We start from the raw sequence: 27,842 nt of genomic DNA, 5'->3' as shown, positions 1-27,842 counted from the left end.
TCTTCAGTTAGAAGGAAAATGTTCAGCTTAAAAAAACAGTGGACTGAGTGTTTATTTGCAGTGCTGATGGGAAAGGCAGTGACTGAGCCAGGCTGTCTGATGTTTGGCAGTGATGCATTTACTGTGTTATTTTTCCAGTACCGAATCCAGTCTGTGCAGCCACACTGAAAGCACTTTTAAGTAAATGTGTATTTTCCTTTTCTGTCTTGGCAGGGGGAATATGTTAGGGGTGCAAAGACCGGTTTAGTGGTCAGATAGTGGGGCACATGGGCACAGTAGATACCTTTTAAAGTATTCAGATCCCTTATGTGAGTAAACACACCTGAGCTACAATATTAAGCACTCTGTTACAAGTTAAAGTCCGGCAGTAAAATGTTCTGTCAATAAAAGTGCAGATGCATTATAACCACATTTTCTGAAGTTTCACAAGTGAAACCAGAATGGCTACTTTTTTAGTCTTACATCATCATGACAAATTAATCTATCCTATTATAAAAGGTATATTAATTTGAAAACAGCATTTTTATTGGTGGTCATTGTAGGTGATGCTAATTTCAACAATTTGATGTATTTTTAATTAGTTTAGTATTTTTTAATCAGTGAACTAAGTGCCTACAAAGCCCTTGGGTCAACTAGTTTTGGTAATCTGATTATTTCTTCTTTTTTTCATGAAATTTGCACCACTAAAGTAAAATGTCATCTATCCCTATTCATTCGGTACAATTGTAGTGATGTCTTGTATCTTAAAAAGGGGTTATTACGTCATGTAATGTGCTTTTATTGTGCATTTCTATATAGACTTGTTTTCAGTGCACATGCACACTGCGGCTTGACTAATCTTGTTCTCGGTTTGTGCAGCTGCGTGCTTATATGACCTCTTGCACTCCCCTGCTGTTTTTATTGGTTGTGTGAGTAAAACACTTCAGACTCCCAATTAGGACACATGATTAGAAGTGAAACCATCTTGGCTGTGGTTGTCTTACCTTAAGCCCTCAAGTTATTATCATCCACAAACTAATTAGCGATTGATAAGCAAGGGTAGACCCTTTGTTGCCATAGCAACAGTTAGACTTAATCACAGTGAAAGGATTGTGGTGTTGGGCAGCTCGCAGAGCACACGCCGCCTTCTCCAGCATTTGCATTTGCTTAATTTTGTTTCTAGTTATTCGCTTCTCAGTCTAGTTGTACAATTTATGTTGTTTTTTCATGGTCTAGCTCCTGGGAGGACCCATTTAATTGAGTAAATCAGAAAGAGGTTTAGAGGATGATGTCGAGGCGTTGCATCTAAACGCAGTGCTCTCATGAAATGAATACTTATTGTTGCTGATTTAGGATCATGTCAGATCAGAAAAGCTGCTGCAAATTTGGCTCTGCGGCCACAGCAGGTAAAATGAGCTGTCAAATCTGCCTGACAGTAAAATTACAGGGCTAATGGCTTATTAATTTCATTTAAAGCAAACGTTCACCCTCAAATACAAAGGCGTGTATTGTGCATTTTGGATCTTTGATGTCATTGGAATTCCAGTAGCAGACTGATAAAGTGTTGTATTCTTTTGTATCCCCCTTCAGCTTTATTTCCTGGACAGCCTTCAGACAACTTGAAGGCAACATAGATAAAGTGAGCTATTGCTTAAACAATTAGTGATTGATGACGAGAAAATTAATCAGCAGCTATTTTGATAATCAGTTGTTGTCGTTTATCAAACACAACAGCCTCATTTGTGTTGGCTTCTGCCTTCAAAGTGATGGGATTTGCACCTTTTTTCTTCTTTGTATTATAGTAAATAAAATAACTGAATATAAATATCTTAATATCTATCTATATCTAGACTGTGTTTTTAGTGACCCGAAGCTGTGTTTCCTTTGGCATTTTAGCCCTTAGATGTGAGTGTTTTTTGGCATCCTGTAACTGTTTTTCCACCATAATCCCACAAAAAAAATCATTTGTTTTTTAGCATCCCATCGATTTTTTTTTTTTCCTGGAGCCTATTATTCTTCAAACTTGGATGTCTGTTAGGGACCCATAGCTGTTTTTGCTGCTGCTTTTTAGACCCCAAACCTGGACGTTTCTTAGCAACCTGGGCCTTTTTTCCTCCAGGAATAGTGCCACATAAAGTGTTTTTTTACGGAGACATCACTGTGTTTTCTCCTTGTCCACCGCCAAAAGATGACCTTTACCTAACCACAGCAAAGAAAGCATTAAATTTGAAAATATCCGCTTTGTAATAACATACTAAGGTTACATATCTGTGGTATCCAGAGACAAACAATGGAAACATTTTTTTCTGGCCATTGGGTTGTTTTGACCACTCTCTGTACACTGCTCCGTTTGTCTATGCTGCCCTCACATATGCTGCGTGGCAATTTGACTAAGTATAGATTAATTCAGTAATATCAGTAATATTCAATATCTAGACTCTAGATATTCTCCTTTACTCTGACGAATTGACACCAAAATCTGTTTTTGGTAACAGATGGATCTTTTTCTATTAGACTCCACTGCAGGGTCCCTGGGAGTATCTCAGTGCGACTTTATGTGGTCCTCATTTTTTTTCACTGTTGAAGTGATTTAGAGCATGCTTTCCCCTTTTTCATCTTTTCTCCAGCACCTAAAGCACCCACCAGCGTTCTTGCTGTCACTCCCAGCATGACCTATCCAGTAACACACAATACAACACAATAACATAAATCAGCATGCTTTAATCAATTCCCCGCCAACACCCCTCCCCCAGTTGCCCCCAACAACTGCTGCACGCACCGCACCTCGCTGATTGGCGGCCCAGTTGCTTCTTTGGTAAATAAAACATTTATAGAGGCTCAATTAGCGAAGCCTGTTGAGTCTGCGGCAGCTGTGCTCGCCAGCTGTTTTTAAAGGAAGAGCAGTGCAGCGAGGTGAGGTGAGAGAAAAGAGGATGTCAGGAGCAGGAAGGGAAAAATGGATAAGGTAAGATGAAGCCCTCAGAGAGCTGTTTTTCATTTGCTGTTGGTGCGGTTTGTCTTACAAATACAAACCAAGTGAAAGAGCAGAGAGAAATAAACTTTTTGCTAAAAGTTCACCTCAAATAGAAATAGGCTAAAACCTCACTAAGCTCAATGGCTTTTATCTGACTAGATGATACACTTAATGAAGTGAATATTCCAACAAAAGGACAGGCGGTGGAAGAGTGTGAAATCAAGTTTTCTGAACATAACAATCCCACAGGAGGCATTCATCTGATCCCAAACAGGCTAACTTTCTAACATAGGTTACCATTGTCAGTTGTGATCCTAGACTCTTGGGGCCCCTGACAAAGCAGCCCATCAAGGCCCCCGCTTTGTTTGCCTCTCCTGATGGTATGCTCTTGACCATAGTGACTCACCCAAGTTAAAATTGTGCCAGGTTGTGAAATAGGAAAACTTCAGTTAAGCCCACAGATAGCTGGCTAACCCGCTGATCTTGTGTCCGGGGAAAGGCAACAGCTTACCTGAAAGTCATTTTCTTCACATTTCTTAGTGAACCTCATGTCCAAAAACCGCCCAAACATCCTGCTTACTTGGTACACAGACTGTTGCTTACTGTACTTCTGTCTTTTTACACAAATTCCTATGTGTGAAAATCTCAATCAGCAGCTCAGGAGTTGGTTTTGTTTGTGTAAGTTTTCACTGGTGTGTCAGAACTTGGTAAAGACGAGGTGTCCGTTTTACATTTGGTGTTTTTCTTGAATCTTACGTTCAACCAAAGATGGAAAATAAGTCTGAGGATCAGAACCAGCCCCTTGCCTGCTGTGTATGTATATTGCAGTTATTATTCAATCTTTGTACATTTTTTGACTGACAGTTGGTGGGCTTTATAAGATGTCTTATCAGTGAGACCCCAATAGCTCCATCTTGGCAAATGCAGTGGTGCAATATAAGACAAGCTTTTTTTATACATCTGCACTGGAAATAGCCATGGCCGCAGGCATTAAGTTTACAGGCTTTCTGCCTGTTCATGTTTCAGAAATGCTTCAAGGGAATTTCTTCAGATTTGTCACAAACATCCACCTGGAATTACAGATGGATTTACTAGATTTTGGTGGTCAGACATCATTATCTCTGTGACTTCACGTCGGTCTCATTCTCTTGAACGCGTTGGAAAAGCCATGGCCGCAGGGATTAAGTTTTGGAGTTGTCCAAAACAAAAAAACAATATATTTCAGGAATGCCTTCAGGGAATTTCCAAAAATGTTGCATAAACGTCCATTTAGACTCAGAAAGGTCCTGTTCATGTCCCGTTCCTCTGATAGTCCACCACAAGCGTGGTGTAGCTGATATTGAGCTCCAGGTGACTGTCATTGCACTGTGTGAAAAAGCTCTCTGTCAGTCCTCTGTGCTCCTCTGTAAAAATTAGTCTGTAAGTGAAGACACAAAATACACCCAACACCTTTCACTGAATTTCTACCAAGTCTTTCTTACATTTATTATAGGTCTGGACAGACTGCAGCTGCAACTTAACTGGTTGCCAGATACTACAATTGCGAGGCGATAATTCATTTGCATGAATGAAAACAGCCTTTGACACCTGAGGGTCGTCTGAATCCTAATGCGAGACTCACAGCAGCTTCTGATTTTCTCAGGTCACATGTAGATGAGTGCCATCACTGCCATTTAAACAGATATTGACGGTGGCCTATACACAGTTTATTGCCAGTCGAATCAATTTATATACAAGATGGTGACATATGAGCCAAATATAAACACAGTAATGCTGTAGGTGAAGGCAGGGGCAGACAGGGAACAATGATTGAATGCAGCAATTGGTATAGTTTAGTCCCACATTCTAAAGGATAGAGTGGTAATGAAAACCTTCACTGACATATTTACGTATTATAAAAATGCCTGCTTGCTCTCCATCTTTTTAAATTGGCTATGAATTCATTTCAGCACACTTAGGGAGTCAAATGTTAAAGGTGTGTACGTACTAATAGCCTCATTTGCTTCGTGTTCTTTTGAAACACAAAAAGGAGACATTGGGCATCAGTGCTGCTTGGAGGAAAAGAGCATCTTGATTGATTTTGGTACAAGGATTGCTGGCAGGGCACATGAACAGACACACTGATGCCAGCACTGAAAGTGTCCATATTCCTGGTTGCCACAAACCGTTTACATGATCACAAATCGCCTTTGCTTGGCTTGGTGATGATTCAAATTAGCTCAGAAAATATTCAGACCCTTCTTTAGCAACACTGCTAATTTCTCCTTTTCCCTTTCTTTTCCTTTCAGTGGAAGGCTGCACGGATTGGTCAGTGGACTACCTGAAATATAAGGTGCTTCTGGGAGAACCGGTACGGATTAAGTGCGCTTTATTCTATGGATATATCCGGGCCAACTACACCCACGCGCAGAGCGCAGGACTTAGCCTTATGTGGTACAAAAGTGCAGGACACGGTGACTTCGAGGAACCCATCAGTTTTGACGGCACGAGGATGAGCAAGGAGGAGGATGCCATATGGTTTCGACCAGCAGAGTTGGATGATGGGGGGTACTATTCCTGCGTATTACGGTAAGTTCCTTAAGTTTTTGTAAACCAGCATTGCCCGGAGACGTACTGTGTCCTGCTCCCTTCTTTTCTACCAAATTTTAATTGCTGTTTTTATTGTTTTTCATTTGAATTGGAGCAAGCATTTTATGAGAAAGTCTTCCACCACTTTGGACTTGTTTTGCCAGCAGGATGTCAGTAAAATAGTGGGGGTAAATAACATTTTCTGGAACCCTGTGGGCACAAGTAAAGCTATTTTAAAGTCCTCCCCTGGTGATTTCTAATGAAGTCTCTCATCTCTGGCCAAAAGAGCACTGGTCCTTGGTCCACAGAGCATCATCTAACAGTATGGGGCCCCTTTGCTTCACTTTATATGCTAAATTATTTCTTTATTCTCCTCTGGGGGACAGTAAGCCATTAGGTGCAATTGGTAAATCCATAACTCTTTGGCCCTCACAAGTCCTTCTTTCTGAAAACGTGAAAGAGCAAGGAGGGAGATGAAAGAAAATGGACAGTAATTCAGCTCTGGAAAACTGAGGAAAGGGAAAAAAGCAGCTGAGATAAAAAGAAAAAAAGTGCAGGGGACTTGTGCTATCTTCCTTTTCCACTCCCCTGATGGTAGAGGTAGACAACTGTTTGATTTATGAGTTCTATAATGTGGTGAAATTCCTTGCTTCCCAGCTCATATTGGCAGAAGTTTCCATTAACGTGGGGGCTGGCTGTGGTCAGTCAGAAAGAAAAGGGAAAGCCGCTGTCGTGGAGCCCATAAAATAATTCACAGGCAAAGAGGAACTTTGAAACTCATCTTCCTGAAAGAGAGGAACATAATCTTTTTAGAGTTCAGAAACACCCATCCACAGAAAGATTTGTATTTCAACCTAAAAACAAATGATTAAGGACATTTGTTTCACTGGCAAAAACAGGAGAATGATGTACTCTTGAGCAGTTGCACTCAGCACAGGTTTCCTTGTGTTTCACAAGCTCAATTGCAAGAGGTTTTGGCCATTACTATTCATCACCATTAGCACTCTCCCCCTTGCTGTGGCGGCCGCCGTGAATAGAAATGGGCAGCACCAATCCAACAATTCTCTATTCAGCGACATTGGCAGCATTTTCTGGAGGTAGACAATCAGTCAGCTCAGAGTTATTGTGTAATCACGCAGAAAGTAGAGCCATGAGATTTGATTTGGAAGAGTAGTGTTGCTTTGTCGCCAGTCTCCACCATTCAGAACCAAATTAAGGGGCAACACTTATTTACCCATCATGGAGAGAAATAACAATAGTTCTGAATGCCGAGCACTTTTTCCATCGCAGCACTTTTCCATCTCTGCAGGCATTTCTTTGGACCATTGTTGACTATAGATGCTTTCAGCGAGCTTTCAGTCAGGACAAGGATGTTCACTTCTGAATGCTTAACTTTCAGCTCTTATTATTTACCACTTAAATGAAATATTTACAAGTCTGACCGTTATTTACCACGAGCCAACATTATTGCTCCAATCAGCTCCTCTGATGGTCAGTGTTAATCAAAGCATCTGATGCAGCCGGGAGGGTTCAGATCTTCACAGTATTATGGCAAACACACATGTCGTTCACTGATTAGCCTCAGCACACCATGTTATGATGTGAATATTCCAATGTGACTGCAACGTAAACCATTAATAATTATTTCTATTATTATAATCATAGCCATTTTTACCGTCACTAATCATCAATTAATTAGGAAATAGTGGGGGGAAAATAGAGCACAAGATAACATTTTCAAACTATAATCCATCAAAACTCAAGATGTTCAATTAACAATGATATAAAACAGATTTCTATTTCTTGGCCACTTAGAATTGAAATCTACAAACTAAAAAACTGCAGATGCTCATGAACTTGTCGAGTTGATATGGCTAATGTGTAAGCAAGCTTTTGCCTTTTACATCTAGCAGACATGAAGCAAAGTTAGCATTTATATGGAGTTGTTGTTTCTGGCCATCTGACAAGTGAATCCCTTTGAAGCTCCTTTTGGTCTCCATCAACTCATGAAGAAAATAGCTGGTTCTTTAGCCTGCTAGGTGCTTCACTATGTTTATTTCCTGATTGCAAACGTTGTCTGTTTGTCTGTGGTGCTAAGCAGTAGGTTTATCTGAGCTGAAAACAGATGCTTGCTGTGGTTGGACATGAAGTTGATGAGGAAGGTGTGTGGACAACTTATACGCTCTGGATTCCACATAGACCTGTTTAATGCATAAGTGTAAAAATTACAGTCTCCAGATTGACGAGTCTCCCCTGGAAACCTTAAAGCAATAGGAACATGTTCCCTAAAGTTGAATCCACAAGATGTGATAATTGAAATTAAGGGGAAAATATTTATTAATTTGTCACAAGGTGTTTACTGTCAGTTCTGCAAAATATACACACATGCTTTATTATATAGTAATAACTTATTAACCTTGCAGGTAAAGGGTATTTTCTCTGGACTGGCTCATTAGTCAGCTCTATACAGCGACAGACGGTAGCTTTTAACAGAGAGAAGGGCCTGTTTAAAAGGCTTGGGAGGATTAGGTTATTGGATACTCTGTGTGTGTGTTTGTGTGTGTGTGTGTGTGTGTGTGTGTGTGTGTGTGTGTGTATCTCATGTTTAGTTAAATGCAGCATTCTGAAGTGCATAGCAATGCATCAGAACTGACCACGTGGGACCATCAAACTAGAATGATTTATAGTCCTGTATTAGCATACACTGTGAGTTGTGGAGCCACAATAATAAGGCCAAGGCTCAGTCCAGATGACTGACAGAGCAGTGGTTTAAGGGAAACAGACTTTTGATTGCTTTCTCATGCTGCATATCAACTAAAACTGAATCTATATATAGTAGAAAAAGTGCCTCCAATTTACATGTTTGTCACATGATGCTCTTCAGAGGAACTGCAGGAAGCTCTGCAGTAGGAACACTTGAACTATTGCGATAAAAGACTAAGTGTTTAACCTTAAATGGCTACAGAATGACGTTTGCAGCCACATTTGCTTTTGTCACATTGTTCCCATTCTTCACTCGAGCGTTGAAAACGTGTTAAAAATTGCAGGACAGGATTCATCCAATTTTACAACCACATAGCAGAGTGTCGAGCTGTTATGTAGACGTGACTCATTTCAATTCCCAGTAACCACAGCCAAATCAGAGGATTGCTCTTCTCTTTTGTCTTAACAGCGTGGGTCCTATAGATGATCAGCGCTTGCATATGTTAACATATCACATTTGGATTAGGCTCTTGGCAGTGATTTTTACTTGAGGATCCTCACCCTTTTGAAACATGAAGGGACCTAGGGAATTAGAGTGCTGAGCGGTGGAACGAATGAATCACTGCGCAACAATAAATCATCTCTCACTGGATACGTTTCATACTTGAGCATGGTAGAACAATTCAATCCCAGCTACTATGGGCTCCCATGATGTTATTGTCTCAAAGTAAGTATTGATAGACTTGGGTGCCCAAGAATCTTACATATAATTGTTGTTGAAGTGTTTGTCCTCAGAGAACATATAGAAATGATTTTTTTTCTGTAGTGTGTGTTAGTATTTGTCATCATTTACCATTTCCCTTTTCTAATTCAAGAGTCAGTGTGGTATAGTGAGGATTGCAGTGGTGTGGAATTATATTATGATATTAACATTAATGTTTCTCAGTCATCCGCGGAAATTCTGTGTTAAAAAGGGTTGAGGACATGAGGGCTCAGCTTTAAACAACAAAAAACATTTTTGAAACGCTGTTAAACATATGCGATTTCAGGTAATGTAATCAGCATTAGGTCAGAGTAGATATTTGAAATGATTCAGGAAAAAATGGTGCCGATGGTGCCTCAAAAGGACACAGCCCAGGCTGCTGCCAAGGACATAGCTTTGTTTCGGCATTAGGGAGGACACGTGAAGTGGGGCAGTTTGACAGTCCTCCCCCAGAGGTGGTGGTGGTGAATGGTGAATTTGTATGCAACAATTATGGTGTGTCCCCATAAATGTAAAGAAAAAGCGAAATTCAGGCAGCGGGTTACAATACAGCATTTTATAATTTAATAAAACATGATGCATTCAGGCTTAATGTGTAGATTGGGGGAGGGTTTACATTGCATTTGATGTTTTCTTAATGTGCAAATTAACCTTTCTTAAAGTGTTCTCATTTGATAGTCAACATTGCTTCATGCAAGATAGTTTTTAGAACATTTTTAACAAATTGTAAAAGTTGATGGGGACAAATTTGGCTATTTGGCTATATCAAAAAAGTGTTGGGGACATGTCTGCAGCATACCCATTTTAATGACACCTATGCCTAAAAATAAGTCATATTCAGTGATATTATTGGTTTGTCTCATTTGGAAGATTATTTACCCATTATATATGCGTACTTACTCATAAAATAAAAATCTGGAGCATTTACAACTTAATTTAATTTATTTCAAACATTTTAAAATAATTCTATAATATTCCTATAGGGAATTATAACATTTGGTTTGTTTGGTGACTTTACTAACATGCTTTTTCTAATGTAATGTCTCTAAGATATTTCAAAACATTCAGATTTTTTTCACCAGAATTGTATCATGATATGGCATTATCAACATTTCTCTTAGTTTTCTTTATACAGAATAGTGAGGCAGTGTGTTTATACAGTGACATACTTTCTGTTGCAGCTCCTTAACTGTGAGTTTATGATTCTCATATTGTATCAGTAATATAGGTCCCGTCAGTCCGAGCGTGCTGTCCACAGGCTCTCCAGATACTGAGGGAAGAGATTTGTCTGCCAGCTGTCTGTCACAGGTGTTATTGCAGTAGGCAAAGCTTAACAGTGTCGGCAGAATATTCATAACACCCACAACAGCATTGCCACAGCCAGTGCGCACACACTGCTGCAGCATTATTGGCCACTTCTGCCAGTTTGTCGCCTTAGAGGCCAACGTGTTATTGATAAGCAGACAAAGTCTAATTATTCCACCATTTGTTGACAAGTGAAATTATTGTTTTTCAGTGCAATGCATAGATGACAGTAAGATACAGTCCACTGCATTTAACATGCATTTGCCATGTGATGAACATATATTGATTTTTCTATGAACATAATTTCAATCAAATCACCAAGGATTTTTGACGTTCAAGGAATGCATTTTTCTATTCAAGCCATTATTGCTGCCAACCCAAGTTTAAAAGAAACACACTTTGTGAGCAGCTTGGAAACCATGTGGCATAATATAGCTGATGACAGAGACACATCTGCACTGGGGAAAACACACAAACATCTTAATAAGTTGTGCAGTTAGCAAAGTTTCACATCTTTAAAGCAGCTGGGGAAGATGTGCTAACAGGGTGCAGATAAACACAATTATTTCCAATTCAAATCATCCAGTTTCAAGTGCTTTCTTAATCAAGAGGCATGTTTTTAACGGCGTTTGAGTCATCTCCCCTCCTGTTTGTTCCTTGTTTCAACACTTGTAAATACTGTGAAGTGGAGCTATCTCTCAGCACTACAGTTTATTTGAAACATTAGATACATGGATTTTTGTTTTTCCCCTTTTATTATAACAATAATATAAACAAACAGTTCACACAAAATTAGCTTTTGTTTTTGTTTAATGTCTGACATAAAAACTTTACAACTCTTGCCTTCCAACCACTCCCAATTGGAAAGTTCACCCCAAAACATCTCCATGGCCGATATCTCCAACACTCTGCAGCTCCCACCAAAGCAATCAAAACTGATAGCAGGAAAAAAATGTGTTTTTGTCTTGGCGATGAACTGTCCCTTAAACATATATTCCCATGCACACACGACAGCGTCCCTGTGCTCGTCACATCTTTATGTAAATGCTCAGCTGCTCTTAAGGGTGTCAGAGGGCATCGTCATACGCTACGACACACAGACACACACATAAACAAACACAAACACGACATGTCAGTTCTGTGTTCCCCTGAGACTAGCTGCCACTGACAGGAACTTAATGTGCCTCTAATCTGAATGTAAAAGCAGGCCAACTTGACACACACATGCACATGCTCAACATTCTGAGCATGCATGCCTGTCTCTTTAGCTCATGCGCGCACGCACGCAGATCTACATGCATTATGGACTGCACACACCACGTACAGTATCATATTAGAAGGGAGCAGATGAGCAGCGCTGTGTGTCAAATTGAAGGTTTTCAGATGTTTTGTCCGGAGGTGGTCTGTCGTATGCAGAGCGAAAACATCTGCAGTGGTGGAGTGTGTCACTTACTGTAGAGTGACAGAAAATACACACACACAGATGGGCCATCCGGGTACTTGGAGGATACCACTGACTCCTCAGTACTGCTGCAAGTGTCTCTGTAAGCCTATTAGCATTACAAAGTTGCTAATTCCTGCTGTTTTATAGCTCACTGACAGCAGAGACAGCTGAGTAAAAGCCAGCGTGGTGAACATGACAGGAAGAAGGAAAAACATGGAGGAGATGTTTGCAAATGGTTCATGAGCAAAGTATGTGATTTGGATCTCAATCTACAGTAGTAGGAAAGATGTATTTGTTAGATATGATTGTGGTTTGAGTCAATCGTGTGTGTGTGTGTGTGTGTGTGTTTGATTTTTTTTGTGATTCTTACTGTGGATTGGAAAAAGGACTGTCCTCATCATGTATGGAAAATATTTTTAAAATATAAGTAGAAAATGGTGAGCAGATGCTAAAATGTTGCCTTGTGCTGGAAGTGAGTAAGTATTATTTTATAATCCGGTTCATCCAGGTTGCAGTGCAAAGCCCCAGCTAACCTGATGTTCACCTCAATCTTTTGAAGTTCAGTCACCACCAACCAGCTCTCTGCAGAGTTTAGAGTCCATGCTATTTCTTCTCTACATCCCCCCTCTCATCATACTGTCATCATCATCATCATCATCATCATTCATTTGTCACATGGAATTATACAAAGTGCAACTCCAGTGAAATGTGATCCCATCAGCTCCTTTAACTTGAGCCCTGCAATTCAGTCCTTTTGTGTCGTCTACATTGTTGGCTGCTGCTTTGTCATTTTCAATGTTCCCGGATGGTTCTGGTTGTGGACTGATGTGGCTGTCACATCCCAACAACAACAAGGCAGCCGTATGGTTGCTCCTCCCGCAACACAAACAGTGACTCCGCTCTGCTCCGCTTCTGTGCGGCCTACAGTAGTGATCCACAGCAGGAACGTTACAGCGCCTCACATGCTCACTATCACACCAGTCCTTACTTACCATAGAGCACATGCCCTCTCTCCTTCTTTTGCCAGAGTCCTCTGCTAGTTCCTGATATCTCTGACATAATGTAGCATGTTTTATCTGTCGCTTTGGAATTGTGGGAATGTGGGAATTCGTGCTCTTTTGGGATTTCTAGGATTGCCTAGCACCATCAATCTAATCACCTTTTTGTGTGTGAGGTCTTTGCTTTACGCTTTAGGTATTTCTCCAGCTTTACATTAGCTCAGTTTGTGGAATTGTTCACTCATGGACAGTTGAATTCTGTGTTTGTGGAAAACAATGTAGCGTCCTGTTGTCACTTTTCAAAAACATCTGTTTTTATTCTGGTCATGTGCAATGCATGATGGTAGTTGATGTTTCTTAGTTGACAGTTGTCGCCTTGTTCTTCTAATCTTGTTCCTGCTAGATGTAAAAGCTTCACGGAGTCTAAAAAATCTTTGGAATTCTTTCTGCCATTTTCTGTCTTAATGAACAGCTGTGATATGTTATTAGCAGACTAAGCAATTGCAATGTAATTATCCGACGGTCTTTAAATGTTTCTTAAACGACTTTTAAATCAGCACACATTCACTTTCATGCACAAGCTCTCGCAGAAATAATCACTAGACTAAGCATGCATCATACACCCACGAGTCAAACACATGCCCAAGCAGACACACACATCCACAGTATATTGATCGCCTTGGAAAGTGCAGGGATTACAGTGTCAGATTAAGGACAGATGTAGCTGCGCAGAGAGAGAGAGATCCCAGTTCTGGGCAGGTAGCTAATGTTTCACCTTTAACCCCGTTCACTGATGTTGGCAGGCTGCCACTGTCCCGCGCTTATTAATGGGTTTCCTGCATGTCCTGCATTGCCTGGGCTGTCACTAGCAAAGGACAATGGAAGGGGAAGATGTGGAGTGGGTGTGCGTCTGTGTGTTTGTGCGTCTGTTTGCTTATTTAAAAGCTTCTGCGAGCGCACCTCACCTGGCACCTGCACACACACCAAGAACTCGTACAGAGAACACACACGCATTGAAAACCACTTCCTAGCTGTCACCGGCTGCAGCCATGTTGACTGTGTTAGTATTCGTGGGCAGGAGTGGCTGGTGATCTCTCAGGGAAGTGACAGTCAGAATGGGCCGTCTGGAACACTCTGTCATTCAGCCCGAGTCAGGGCCTGTCCAATTGATCCAGCCCAGCTGTCAAAGCCAATGAGAGACGCTAGACTAAGGAGCAGCAGGGATGGTTTGTGCTGCCAGGGGTTATGGATGATGTATAATATAAGGATGGTGTTTGTGTTATAAGCTACCTGGCAGGAGACAATCAGTTAGCTGTGGCTCTGTGGGATAGTTTTTCCCGAGGAGGGCTCTAACAATGACGCTAGATGGATGTTTATTAATGCTTTTTAAATGCTGCGCTCTGCGGAGACACATATGGATGAAGTCACAATGCAATACAAAGTTACTTTCTCATCCAATAATCTTACCAAACATAAGAAATAACTGAACCCCCAAACCTGGACTCTGGAACCGTGTGTTGAATTTGCTCTCTTTGGTTAATTTGGAATTAGGTCCAGGTGATGTGTAAAGTATTTTTAATTTTTTTATTTAATGAGATAGTATATGCATTAAGGGTGACCACAAATTTGCTACTATTTGGCGATTCAAATCTAAGGAGCCTGATTTGACTGCCAGTCTCACAGTTAAATCAGGACTGTACAATTTATTGATATATTTTCAAGCAAGATATACATGTAAACAATGCAGTTTATTTCGATATAAGGCCAAGTTGTGTTACATAACCCTGTTCTTCCGAAAAGCCACGCCAGTGTGCATCTCTCCTCTCTGCCCGGATCACTCACTCACAAGCTCTGCAACTGAATCCGTCTGAGGTCTTGATAAAATGTAAACAGGTTGGTGATAAAAAGATTTACCACTCATACAGTTGCCATGAATGTTGAAATTAGCTATAGAGACAACTGTTTTGTAACCGGCTGTAAACATGTTTATTTCTGCTGTAAACTTGGGGGTCTACGAGGAGTGCTTCTGCTTTGGAGCCAGACTCAAGTGGCCATTCAAGAAATTGCAGTTGTCTGCATTGGCTTTTCAACCTTTGAGGTTGCTGTCTGGATTTGAACTAAAATTGCTTGCTTATTTTAAGTAAATCTTGATATAAATGTAGCCTGTTTTGGTCAAAATATATTTAAAGAAAACTTACATAAAATCACGCCACCACTGTCAAAATCTGTTGAGGGACGTGCATAGAACCAGCTGTTTGCGTCTCGCACCTCTTTCTCTGTCTGTCTCTTAGAGAAAGTGGAAAGTTGTGTTTACAACCACGGACAGCAAACAGAAACCAAACTAAAAGACATGTTCTGTCTTTCTTTCTGTCTGTCTTTCTATGTATTGATCTCCTTTTCTCCCTTTCAGTACTGCGGACCCACACACAAACACCTACACACACACTCCCCCCTGACGCACAACAAACAGCAGTGGCTGGAACACATCCTATCATAAAATTGGTTGTTTCAGCTCTTTTGTCTGGTGTGGAAAAATGAAAACTAAGGTCACAAATGAGCATATGAATTAATGAGTTTAAAAAAACATGATTGGTCATCAGTCGATGAGAGGTTACACATGACGCATCAGATTCTGCTACGCGAATTCTTCATCGGGGATTACCTTAACATGCATGAGATTTGTTTGTTTATTAGCCATCTTTTTCACTTTTCAACGTTTTTTTTTTTTTTTTTTTTTTTTTTTACAAAAAATGGGAAGTCATTGAAGCATAAAGCCAATGAAATGGCATTTCCTGAGACTTAAACTGCTTGGTGCCAGATGAAAATTCATTGGATCACCAAAGTCATTAGGATACATTGCATAAGAGCCAAGAGTACCCCATACCAAATTCTGTTCCAATTCATCAAGCGGGTGTGGAGATATTTTAATGGATAACTGAACATTTAAATAAAGCATTAGAGGGAAATTTAAGGGATCATGAAAGATCTGTGAAAATATAGGAATCTGCTCTCTGGGGATTGCATAAATTCCATGAAAATCCATCCAATATTTGTTGAGATATTCACTGTGGACCAAAGTGGTTAACCGGCAGTCTCCAGAGCCTGACTGCTAATGTGGAATAATATTTTGTGTGTTGTGTGTATCTGGCAGCAGCAGTTTGTTTGTTGAAGAAATGTATAGTTAACAGGAGCTGCGATGGCCATGATGGCTAAACAGAAGCTACATAAACTTCATCAACAGATTATCCAAGAAGCAGCGCAGCACATACACTTCAGCAATGACTGATGGGAGAAAAGAGCATCTTCCACAAACTACTTTAAGAGCTTATGAGAGAGTTGGTGCCAGATCTCTGGCAGCAGTTATTCACTGTGCCCAGGTGAGGTTTTCCTTAATTGTGTGGTATGGATTTGCAAAGCTGCTTCATTCGCCAGCCAGGGTTATTGATGATGGTCCCCTATATTCACTATTCTTTACACCTGTATAGAGAGGCTGCTCTGTCGACACAGTGTTTGGACAGCCTTTTAGTTGGCTCTATGTGGGTTAGTAGAGGCGTTTTTCCAGCAGCCATTGTCTGATGATGTATGGGCTGCTGTTTGGGCTCAGTCCACCTTTCACACTGTGCTTTATTCAGCCTTGTGATGTGGCGCTGTGAACTTGGCCAGATATTCACTGTGGACGTCTAATGTTACAATGGCAGTGTCAAAGAAGAGTGTGTACATGGAACCATTCGGGGGCCAGGTAAAAGACTCCCCTCGTGTGCACAAATGGAAAAAAATATATTAAAATATAATTAATTAGTTAACACCTTTTAAATCAGTACTTTTATTTTGGTTTTATGGTTATTCCTATTCATATTATTTCATTATGGCATTTTATAACATTTTGGTGTTAGAGATATTATGGCGAGGGTCAGGAGCCTGAAAACAGAGTGCAGATGAATAGTTTTGCATGTGTCCATTATAGTATGACAGTCTTTTATTACTTACAACCCTTTTTCACCAAATTTAGTGCGTGTATGTGGGTTTTTTGAGCACAGTAAAACTAGACAAAAATAGCATATAGACTGCTTTCCCATTGCCTGTTGACCAGAGCCATGTACAGAGCTCTGCAGCAGATGCGTACACCTCTCTGTTTTTTTTTTTTTTGTTTGTTTTTTTTTTAATCAATGTATCACATATGACGTCACAGACAGGCCAGTAAACAGGTTAGTAAAAAGTAAAAAAGCAACAGGCCAGTAAACATGTTACGATGGTTATTTCTTTTTTTATATTGCTCACTTATTCAGTCTCTTTCTCAAACTTAGCAACAACTAATTAGAAACAAAGGTTGAGTGTTGCTTGGACATTGACCGGCAGTATTTTGTGGCCATCACTGGCAGTCAAAGCCAATCTGAGCTGGAGCCGATAAATACCTGTGACTACTGCAGAGTCATTTGACCTGGGTGTGAATACTGATTGTAACCTCTCTGTTAAACAGAAAAGCCAGATGTTAGCAGGTGTTAGAGGGAAAGGAGCTGTAGAATATTTGGCCTGATGCATTTAACCTCAATCACTTTATACTCCAATCCTTGATCCTTCTGGACACAGCGCAAAGCTGAAATTGGTACTTGCCAGACTTTAGGCAGCATGCATCCAGGAAGAAGTTACAAAAATCTCAGATACAGCTCCAAAAAACGTAAATATAATGAGGCAAAATGCTGATGGCATAAAGCTTGTTCCAAAACCAGAGTGAATCTGGATCCTGCAGTGTTTCACTTGAACATATCAGCATTTGAATGAGCCTACTGTATATCTGCACTGTTTAGCATGCTGTGAAGGAGCAGTTCAGCTACCTGACATTGATCAGCCTTTAACATAATATGGAAAACCCCATGAACTTATTGGCCTCTCCTGTCAATATGAGGCAGACACTGCATTGACTTATTCAAAGTAAACGATCAACATTACTATTTCTGAACATTTTTTTATTATAAACCTGCCAATAAAAATTCTGTCATACCTACTGTGCCACGATACACGTAATATTTTGACTAACAGTCCCAGTTCGACTTAAAACCATAACCTGGAAGTGAGGTTTATGTTCTTGTCCATATCTCAATCATGAATATGATGTATCATTCAGAAAATACAGATTTGTTTGATGCTGTTTTAGCCTACTTTTGAAGCATTGAAAATCAAAAATGCGCTAGAGAAGGTTGACATGCTTAATACCCAAACAAATATTCTTATATTCCAGATATCCCATTTGGGTTTTCAATAACTATGTAAAAGAAGATATGATACTCTCTTAGACCAAACCAAAAACAGAATATTTCAGTATGCTGAATGGATAAATGCGCAGCAAAATTGGCCAACATTTCTGATTTTAAACCAGCCATACATATGCTGGTTTTAATGTACGTTGGGTATTCTTTGTAGAAATTGGAATATAAATTTAATCCACCATGGGCCTGCATTACAGTCTCAGCCAATTTCATTGCATGCCCTTCATGCTTCTCCTGATTGGACATTTGTCCCATGCTCGATTCCATTTGATTAAGCCGAGCTCAAATGGCTCCTGGCTACAGGGAGCAAAGGGAGAGAAGGTCGGCCGTGGAGATTTTATTCTGGGAGACCTCTTGACTCAAATCAGTTGTCACAATCTGCATGACTACCCAGGACAATTGAGCAGAAGGTCATGCATTTTATTTATTTAGTTTCATGATTATCTGTTAATCTTGGACACACATGCAGTATACAGAGGGTTTTTATTCACTTCAGGTCAATATTTTAACATACCTGGGAGTGCAAAATAACCCCTAGGTTAAATATTTCCACATCCCCAACTGAGGGTTTTCATCCAGTCACATAGCCAGCCTCTTGGCTCTCTTGGTCCACACTGAGCGGAGCAAGTCATCAAACAAGATGCCAAACCATCGCTATCTGATAGCAGGGACACTGACCTTCTCTTCCTCATATCTGATGGTGGTTTTTATCTGCCAGACAAATGTCAGAAATACCATTCCCCAAGCACAATCACTTTGGCACCACAGCCAACTTTTCCTCCCGTCTCTCTGCCTCCCCTCCCTTCCCCGTGGACTGTGAGCGGTGGAGCTGCAAGCGAGACATCTGCAATACTGCAGCTATCAGTCAAACCTTGATATAGCAGAGAACTCACAGCATGCCTGAATCCTAAGGGTAAGAGCATAAAAGGGCTAGGATGTGGGACAGAAAATTTATTAGAATTTGAAAAAAACTGAAAGAGCTCATTTAAACTGAACTGATACTGTATATTATAAAGCATTTGACAAGGTATTATCACTACTGAACTGGCTTTTCTAAAAGATTAATTTAAAGCAGATGTGTTAATTTGTCAGGTCATGTACAGCTGCACAAGAATTAAACTTTCTGCATTTAAATCAGTCAAAATCAACTTACTTGATATTTTATCTTTTGAGTTCATTCTCATTCACCACTCTAATAGCATTGTTTTTGACTAGAGCATGTAAATGTTTTCAGCAAAAAAAAAAACTCCTACCTGGAGGATGTATGGTGAGGCAAGTTCAACAGAACCAGGCTCTCTTTGACTGAGCTGGCTTGACAAACCCTAAAGCCTCAGTCAGAACTAACAGGTTACCACGAAGGTGGTCATCAGCTGTCTCTATTAAGGCTTCATTTTTATTTCTAGCGTGACATCTACACAGTCTGCAGCTCTTAAACTTTAAACATGATGCAGACGATTTAAACATTATAATCAAGAACTATATCTAGGCCTAATTGTGACACTGCCCTGAAGAAGATGTACAAATCACTTAAAAGATACCATTGCTGTATTTAAGACTATGCTAACCAAGACCAAGACTTGACCCAGACCACAGTGTTTTTCTTGGAGCCTCTCTCAAATATCTTGCAAATTTTTGGGCCATTTCTTGTTAAGTTGCTCGTCATCCTCCCATCTTTTTGAAAGAATCCAAGCCAGTTTGCTCAAGTTTCAAAGGGTTAACAAACATATTTATTGAAAGCCAAACTGTGATCCTTTATCTAATCTTTACCATGTAGTTTTGGTGTGAAACTGCCACTGTTTTACAATGTTAACCACAGTCCTGAAACTGGGATCATTGTTATATCTGCCACTGGTCATATTTCATTTGGGGAGGTGCATATGTTGTTTTGGGAGTCATTTGCAATTAGCATATTCTGTCATTTAGGTATGATGATGTGAAGTCAGAAACAGCTCCACATTTTTAATAATGCTGCCAGTTCGCCATATCAACTTAAAAGGTTATAATACAATATTGATGTTTTCACAATTTGTTTGTGCCACCTCAAAGTGGCCAAAAAAAATGAGCAACAAAACAACACAGACCTCTATGTGGAACAACTGTGATTGATTTACATTTTTTTTCACCGGTGTGGCCCTCAGTACAACAGCCCATTCCTGCATCAGCATTGCTGGTAAGAGACGGTGTGTATTTGATATGCATAGCAGTATGGCTGCTCATACATTACACCCAGAGGGCCTGGGGACCAATGAATAAGGTCATGACGGAGTTAGAAGAGAATACAATGGAGACAAATTGTTTATGCTTGTTATGAAATCAGGTTGGTAGCATAACGATGAGTGGGGGATGTCGTGGAATGGAAAATGAGCTCCCTGAAGGCATCAACCAAGAAATGACTGACTAATGCGTTCACACACAAGAAGTGCTACTGTCATTTTGAGACACACAACTCAAGGGGAGGAATTCTCAGACATTCTTAGAAAGCTATGTTCATCAGTTATTGTAGGATTAAGGGAAGAAATTATTTCTTTTGCAGATGTATTTGAACTGCATTATTTATATTCAGAACTAGTTTTTAAGGTGGGCTTTGACGACTCTCAACAAGTTCCAAAGGGTCCTCAATGGAGATAATTCCAAATATGAAACAAAATCATGAATAATGAATAATGCTCTTCTCATGTGTTACCATTACATTTAAGTCACATAGATAGGCATCCATTTTTGTGAAAAATAGACTAGCAGATCTTTGAGGAACTGACACGGTCCTTTCCTCACCATCTGGTTTGAAAACGTGTTTGCTGCAATAAAAACTATTTGTTAGTCTGCCTCCTAAGTTGTGACTTAATGTCTTAATCCAAAAAAAGGATGTAAAGATTGAAATGACACGTCAAGGTAGAGACACTTCCCTTTTCCACCAAATTAGCTCTGGTTCTTGAACCTGTTTCATTTAGGATTCCTAGAACCTTGGTGCCATCTAGAGATCCAGCCTATTTCCTCTAGTTTTGAGTCCACTGCAGGCATTCTCTCTTTCAAACCTGTGGAATATGACACGCCCACTGATGTTTTCATGGTTTGCACTATAGGTCATGGAAAGGCTGGTATTTGTTTTATTCCAGCTGGGAAACAACTTTTCTGGCTCCAAACGGTTTAATATTTGGGTGAAATGCTCTAAACGGTTTAAAATTAGGTGCAGAAACTGGGACAGAATCTGTTCCATGTTGGTGGAAATTCGGTTAGGGGGGCATGGCTGAAGCTGCGACTGCTTTAACAAACGGGCCGAGTGAGATTTTTATTACTTCAGCTCTACAGCTCTACCAAATTCTAAAGAGACACTCGTTTTATCTGTAAGAGTTTATTAATAAATCTCTATAGTATAAATGTAACTGCCTTCATCTTCAAGTTAATCTTCTCAAGTGATCACACCTCAGAAACCAAAAATAGACATTATAATTTAAGTATGACATTTTCACTGCTTGACTCCGTTTTGCAAATACTGTAAGCTTGTATTGAAGTTATTCTTTTTGTATTTATGTGGCTTACATATTGCACAGTGCAGAGATACTGCATGTCTATCTTTGTTTTGTGTTTGTGCATGCTCCTATGTGTGGATACAAGTTTGCAGACTGGTGCAAGCATCTGTTTTTCACAGCGTGGCAAAACTAAATTATCTGCAGAGGTGAGTGTTCCTCCCTGAGAAATTGTGTACTACAAGACAGAGAGAAGGGGCGACTGGGCGGGTGGAAGCAGGGACAGAGACAAACCATAGGCACAAGGGAGGGGGAGAATGAGGGAGAGAATGGATGGATTATAATTGAGGCAGGAGTTGGTTGTTCCACCACAGCAGACAAGTGCCACACTCTCAGACAGAGGCTAAGTAGGAGCAAGTTGGCCCGCAGTCAGATTTTGGGAGCCGGGGTGCTTAATCATCCCGGGCTTGGTGCTAGAGTTGACAGGTGAGTTATGAGCGGGCGCTACAGGTAGGAGCCCCAGTCTTCCCAATGCTCACTATGACCTTCGCTCTGGCCATAAATAACACAGGGACCATAAAATACTGATTTAGGATAACTGGGCCGGCCCTAGCTTGGTGTAGGTTAATCTTGGCGTGGTGTTGACAGGGAAGGTAGTGCAAGACTACTGGGTGCTGACGTAATGCACGTGCACTGTGTATAACAAAGTTTACGGTATTGTAACCGTAGTTCTCTTCGCACAGGTGGAGCCCTCGACTAGACTATGGTAATAATCTTATCCAATTACGAGCATAAATTTGCCCATTGAAATTAGCGCAAACCTACCCAGCCAATCCGAACATGCTCGCCTGAATCTGTGCAAATCACACAGTATCTAAGGTAACACACCACAGTCTGCTGTCTTTTTTTCTATTCAGCGAGTGGCATAGGGGCAACGCGGTGACTATATAGAGGACTCTGCCTTACAGATCTATATTAATAACTAGATGCCCAATCCCAAGATGGCATCTATTCAGTCCATTGAAATTACTTGCCTGGCGTTTATACCAAAAAAGTTTCTAGCTTTGGGGCTTATTTCCACGGTATGTGGTCATCTGAATATGCACAGCAGTGTTTCTCCAGCTGGCCCCGCCTACAAATTCCTGCTTGGCTCATTTACATTGTGATGACATCACAGATTTTTAAGTCCCTTCTTATGGCTTAAGGAAAGTTTTACAGATATAAAATCTTCATGGATCAAAAATTCTTAATAGAAATAATGGTACTTGACCTTTTGTGCAGTCCAAGGTGTTCTGTCATCAGTTCTCTATTACAATGGTAGCATGTGGGAAAAATGGTTTTTGGCCTGCAGGGGCTTTGTTTTTACTGCACACCACAATTTGCCACTGGGAAAAATTGGAAACGATGCTGAATGGTTTTCCTCTGGGCCTGCTCCGCCTGTGCAAGTAGAGCCAGGGTTAAGATAGGGTGACCTTGTTACATCTCACACAGCCTCTACCCGTTACTAGGCTCAGTGGGTACAGTGGGTGGTGCCTCATGAATGAATGCCATGTCATGACATAACATCGACCCAGCCACACTGATCCTGAAATTCTTAAGATTAGTCACTGCTGCTGGCCTACTACTTTATAACCTCGGCTGCCACCAAGGAGAAGAAGGGGTCTCTTCCAAACCCAGGTAGCATGCAACTGAACCAGTCACAGCCATAGCCTAACCTTGCAGGAAAAAGACAAGCACACAACATTTCCCTGCACACAACATTTCCCAGATCATCAAGAAGCATGGGAACATGTTGGTGTATCATACCCAGAGGGGGATCAGCTGCAACACAACTAACACAGGCACAACCCTTTTCAGCCGTCCTGTTTCGTTCTAGTGAGCACCGACCCTGAAAGGGAGCCTGGCATGTCCAAGAGATAAAACTGTATGAATGAACTGTCCATCCCCGAAGCACACAGACAACTGTTCAGTGTATCTAATGGGGCCTGTCTGCATTCAGATAGGTATTTCCTTATTTGCAGACTATGTTTTTGCGCGTTTCAGTGAGCGAATCCAGGCTCTTGATTGGAGGAGAGTATTACCCATAGAGTCCAGTAGAGGGCAGAGTCTGCGTGATAGACCTGCAATACTTGGGTCCAATCTCAGTCTCTTGCTCAATATCAATACTTTCCTTACCTCTCAGACCTTTCTTAGTCATTTGCCAGTTTGAAATGGGACCTGTCTTGGTCTCAGCCACTGTTTGATGTTGACCAGACCTTTTCCTGTCTGTCTAAAGCCATCACGACATCTGTCTGCTACATCTGTCTCTAAAGTGATGCTGCACATCCAATCATGCCAGGCTGCATTAACTGCAGCATGGGCGCGCTCTCAGGAAAGATCTGGGCTGTTTTTACATCCTGACATCGGGTTGGTTGACATTCAGATCCAGTCTCAGGTATATGATGATGCGAGACAAGATGGACAGGTGATTTCCCTCATATGCTTGCTGTTCTGATTCCCTTTAGCTTTTGCTGTACACTTAATCAAAGTGATGCCTGGTGGAGGAGAACAATAGACAGCTCCAGCAGTTTCAGACTCTTTGTGCCCTCTACAGAAATAATACACTCTCTAAAACTTAGATAGATCTGGTCACATATAATGATGGACAAATGAAAAGAAAATCCCAAAACTATGACCTGAGAAAAAAACAAAGTTAGATATCGTCCTCTAGCACCATTTTCAAACACTAAATAAGGGAATATCTGTAGATGCGCTTGACTATAGCATGTACCAACAGCAGTGTAGCCAGACCTGTCTGGTACATCCCATCAGAAAGGTTGTATTTAAATTACGAGTGTAAATGTCCTTCAAAGATTCTATTTCTACCCACACTACTTATGCTTACTTTTCACTCCGATCAATACATTATTCAACCAGAATACGAAAAACATCAGTAAGGCCTCCTGTCTCTAATTGTAACCCAGTTTAACGTGGCCTTGAAAATTTAGCCTACACGTAGGTGCTTTTACTACTAAGATGTTTACTGTAGACACATACACATAAATATATCCACATCCAATGCACTGCTGAGGGACACGGTATTGATTTGGCACATGTTAGCAATATTACTGAACCCAATGCCCTGATTACAGTCAGAATCTCTCTGTGACGTTTTTAAAAAGCTGCAGTAACGGAGGACGTGCCTGGTTTGATATAGAATCCATTTAAGCTGATGAGACATTTGGGATGCTGCCATTTTAATGATGACAATCTTCTCAAAATAGGCTGACATATAGGTTTTATTTTGAGCATCAAAGCCATTTAGAATTAAATGTCTGTAACATTCCTATGCTATTTTATTACAGAATGATTTATATTGGCTGACATCTGAATTAAGATAAACCTCAGTCATCCCTATTGAAATTGTGTCCTTAATGAGTCAAGACCCTGTTACTGTACAGCATATGTCAACATGCTGTATTAAATCTGTATATGGTTAAAGGGACAGCTCACCCCAAAACCAAAAGTACATATTTTTCTTCTTACCTGTCATGTTGTTTATTAATCTTAATAGTTTCGATGTGAGTTGCAGAGTGTTGGAGATATCTTAGCTTATGTTGATTAAAGTACTAAAAAAATCTTTGAAAAACTCAACAGCAGTGTCTCTTTCCAGAAACCATGACCCTGTTACTCAAGATTATCTGCCGATCTTGTTGTGAGCAGTTTCACATAGGAACTATTTTTTTCTACTGAATTACACCCACCAAGCGTATCATTGTGCAGGAGGAAGTATGCATCTAGTCACGGAAGAGACACTCCAACTCTTGACAGATTAAAATTTAAACATAATGGTGTCCTTGTCTGAACAATAACATTAGCTAGTGTAGTGATAATAGGTGAGGATGGTGGGTGTAGTTCAGTAGAAAGAAATTAGAATTGTAAATAGTAAAATAGACATCTCCAAAGCCGATGTCTCCAACACTCGGCAACAGAGATTCAAAAAGACATGCACATCCTGTGAGTGCTGGATCCAAACCAAAATGTGAAGAAATAGAGGTCCGCACACCAGGGAGCTCCCCTTAAAAGATTTTATTCTGCAAAAATAAGTGACGTTTCAAGCTAAAAAATGCTCTTCCTCAGACAAATCAGTCAACACTCGACAACTCACACCAAAATACTCTAAACCGATAATTTGTACTACAGGTAAGAAGAAAAATATGTACTTTTGATTTTAAAGTAACTTTCCCTTTAATGTCTGTGGTGGGTTTATTCCACTGTGGTGAAATGACATTACACCGAGGTAACCCTTTACGCTTTGCCCTTAGACAATTCTCCGAGAGCGTTATTGTCAGTTGAAAGTAAGGTCTAATGAGTAATCAGCAATTATTTCATCATACAATTTCTATTAGAGAGGAGTTATTTTAATTAAGAGATTCATTAAGTTAGTTCATTAATTTCCCCACAGGTGCCATGGATTCTCTGGAGAATTTCAAATCAATTCTGGTGCCTATTATTTAATATCGGAGTGAACAGTTGCTGAGTTAAAGGGCAGGCTCCATCTGGTTTCATCATCGGGTGTGCTAGATTCATTGACAACCAATAGAATAAAAAATAAATATAGTGGATGGTTTTGGTTAGGAGGGCTCTAACCCTGGAAATGGCTTCATACAAAAATCTTTAAATTAACCCATGACTTTAACCAGATCCCATGAGCATCTTGCAGTGCGAAGAGTCTGCAGTGTTCCTCCACAGTGTGCCACTCATAATCCTCTCAGCAGGTTGCTTAACTCCTAACTGACCATTGCACATAATTTCACTGCATTTGTCGCATATTGCAGCTCAAGTCCTCTGCCTGCCCTCCAGCTGTGTACAGTAGCTGTCAGCCTGACACTTCTCTGCGCTGATGTATGCAGGATGCTATCTATCATTGCCACGACATTGCACAGCCCCTTCAGTTTGACACATTTGACAGACACAGTCGCCCATTAATGCCATGGTATCACCTCGCTTGTTATCAGTGTATCTGCAGAGGGTTCCACGAGTGTTGAAGCCTCAGTATGCACCATCCGGTTAAGTCTCAGGAGTGTGCAGCAGTAGGATCATTTCCCTGCTTAGGTCTTTGGATAAGCTTCATGAATATTATACCTGCTGAGTGAATAGTCAAGAGATCACCTGGCTCTTATGGCTCAAAAGGCATCGTGATGGATGTGAAATGTTGGAAAGACATCGTAGGACAAAGTGTTGGCCCACACCATCGATCACTCATGCGGAGCAGATGACACAATTCCCTCTCTCTCTCTCTCTCTCTCTCTTACAGCGGGCGAGTTTATCAGCGGTGCCCAGAATATTTAACAGGGAAGAGAGCGCACCCATGGGATCTCATTTGCACAGGTGTCCATCTGGTAGAAGTTGTCTGGGATAATCTCCACATCATGTCACATTTGCATCCGGGCTTCACGAAAAATGACACACTCACTGTAAGCAGAGCGCGGCGCACTGGCCAGTTCGAAGGGCGAGGGATTGTTTGCCGACACTGTAGCTAAGACCAGTGTGTGTTGTACTAATCCACAAGGCAGCTAATGCTGCACAATTATGTAAGGATTTAACATGTTTGTAATTGTTTGTTGGTTCAGCTCAATTTGTGTAACCAGCTTTAGTTGGAAAATTAGCAATGAGATTTTCCTAAACACTGCCAATTTGTTTGGTCTTTTAACCAGGAGGGATTTGCTGCAGTCAGGCTGGAGTACTTGTCAATTGTGACAGTCTTATTAGCCACTTTGAGCAAAGAAAAGGTGCTCATATTGAATTCATTGATCATCAAGGACCTTTGCTTCTGTTCCCCTCCTTCAAATAGCACAACTTTCACAGTGAATCAATGTGTTCATTGATTACCATGTTCAGTTAAGAATTACTCAAGCAGCAGATCCAATCTCAAAATCGCTGTCCCATTAATGACCCAAACAGGATAGCTGTAAATGCTTAGCAGCTGTATCTTTGCCTCTCATGTGGCTGTGAAGAATCACTCTCCTGGGCAGGAGATCTGATCAGGATCCCTACACGGCTCTGCTTGTACACATGAGAACACTCAGCCCAGATTGGTTTAGTATTTAAAGACAAGCGTTCCCACAAGAGGGGCAACACAAATCACTGAAGGTACACTGCAATGCCAAGCAGTAAAATGAAATGTTTATTCCACCGTGGATGAATACTCACCAGTATCTGTGAGCCCAGGCAAGCATGTAGTCTTCAAACATTACAAGTAATCTTGCATTTTACGCCCTCTCTCCCTTGCATTATAAATTCTCTTCTTTATGTATATGACCTGAGCAGTTACAGTACATCAATTGTAGCAAGTAATTTTCTGCTAGCTCGCACTGTATCTGCTTAACATGTGAAAACAA

General features: G+C 40.6%; 1 protein-coding gene across 4 annotated transcripts in view; it reads left to right on the top strand.

Moving 5' to 3' along the window:
* The window catches only part of LOC121963031 (interleukin-1 receptor accessory protein-like 1), a 335,394-nt gene that overhangs the window by 148,318 nt on the left and 159,234 nt on the right, over positions 1 to 27,842 (top strand). For all 4 annotated transcript variants that reach the window (XM_088074547.1, XM_088074546.1, XM_088074548.1 and 1 more), the window contains one exon: positions 5,242 to 5,521. In XM_088074547.1, coding sequence (XP_087930673.1) covers positions 5,242 to 5,521 — 280 coding nt within the window. The remainder of the gene's footprint in view (positions 1 to 5,241; positions 5,522 to 27,842) is intronic.

The sequence above is a fragment of the Plectropomus leopardus genome, chromosome 24 (assembly GCF_026936395.1).
Source record: "Plectropomus leopardus strain MGB_pleo_1.0 chromosome 24, ASM2693639v1, whole genome shotgun sequence".
In the NCBI taxonomy this organism is placed as follows: domain Eukaryota; kingdom Metazoa; phylum Chordata; class Actinopteri; order Perciformes; family Serranidae; genus Plectropomus; species Plectropomus leopardus.
Note: the sequence above shows the minus strand (reverse complement) of the source record. Positions and strands in the feature narration are given on the sequence as shown.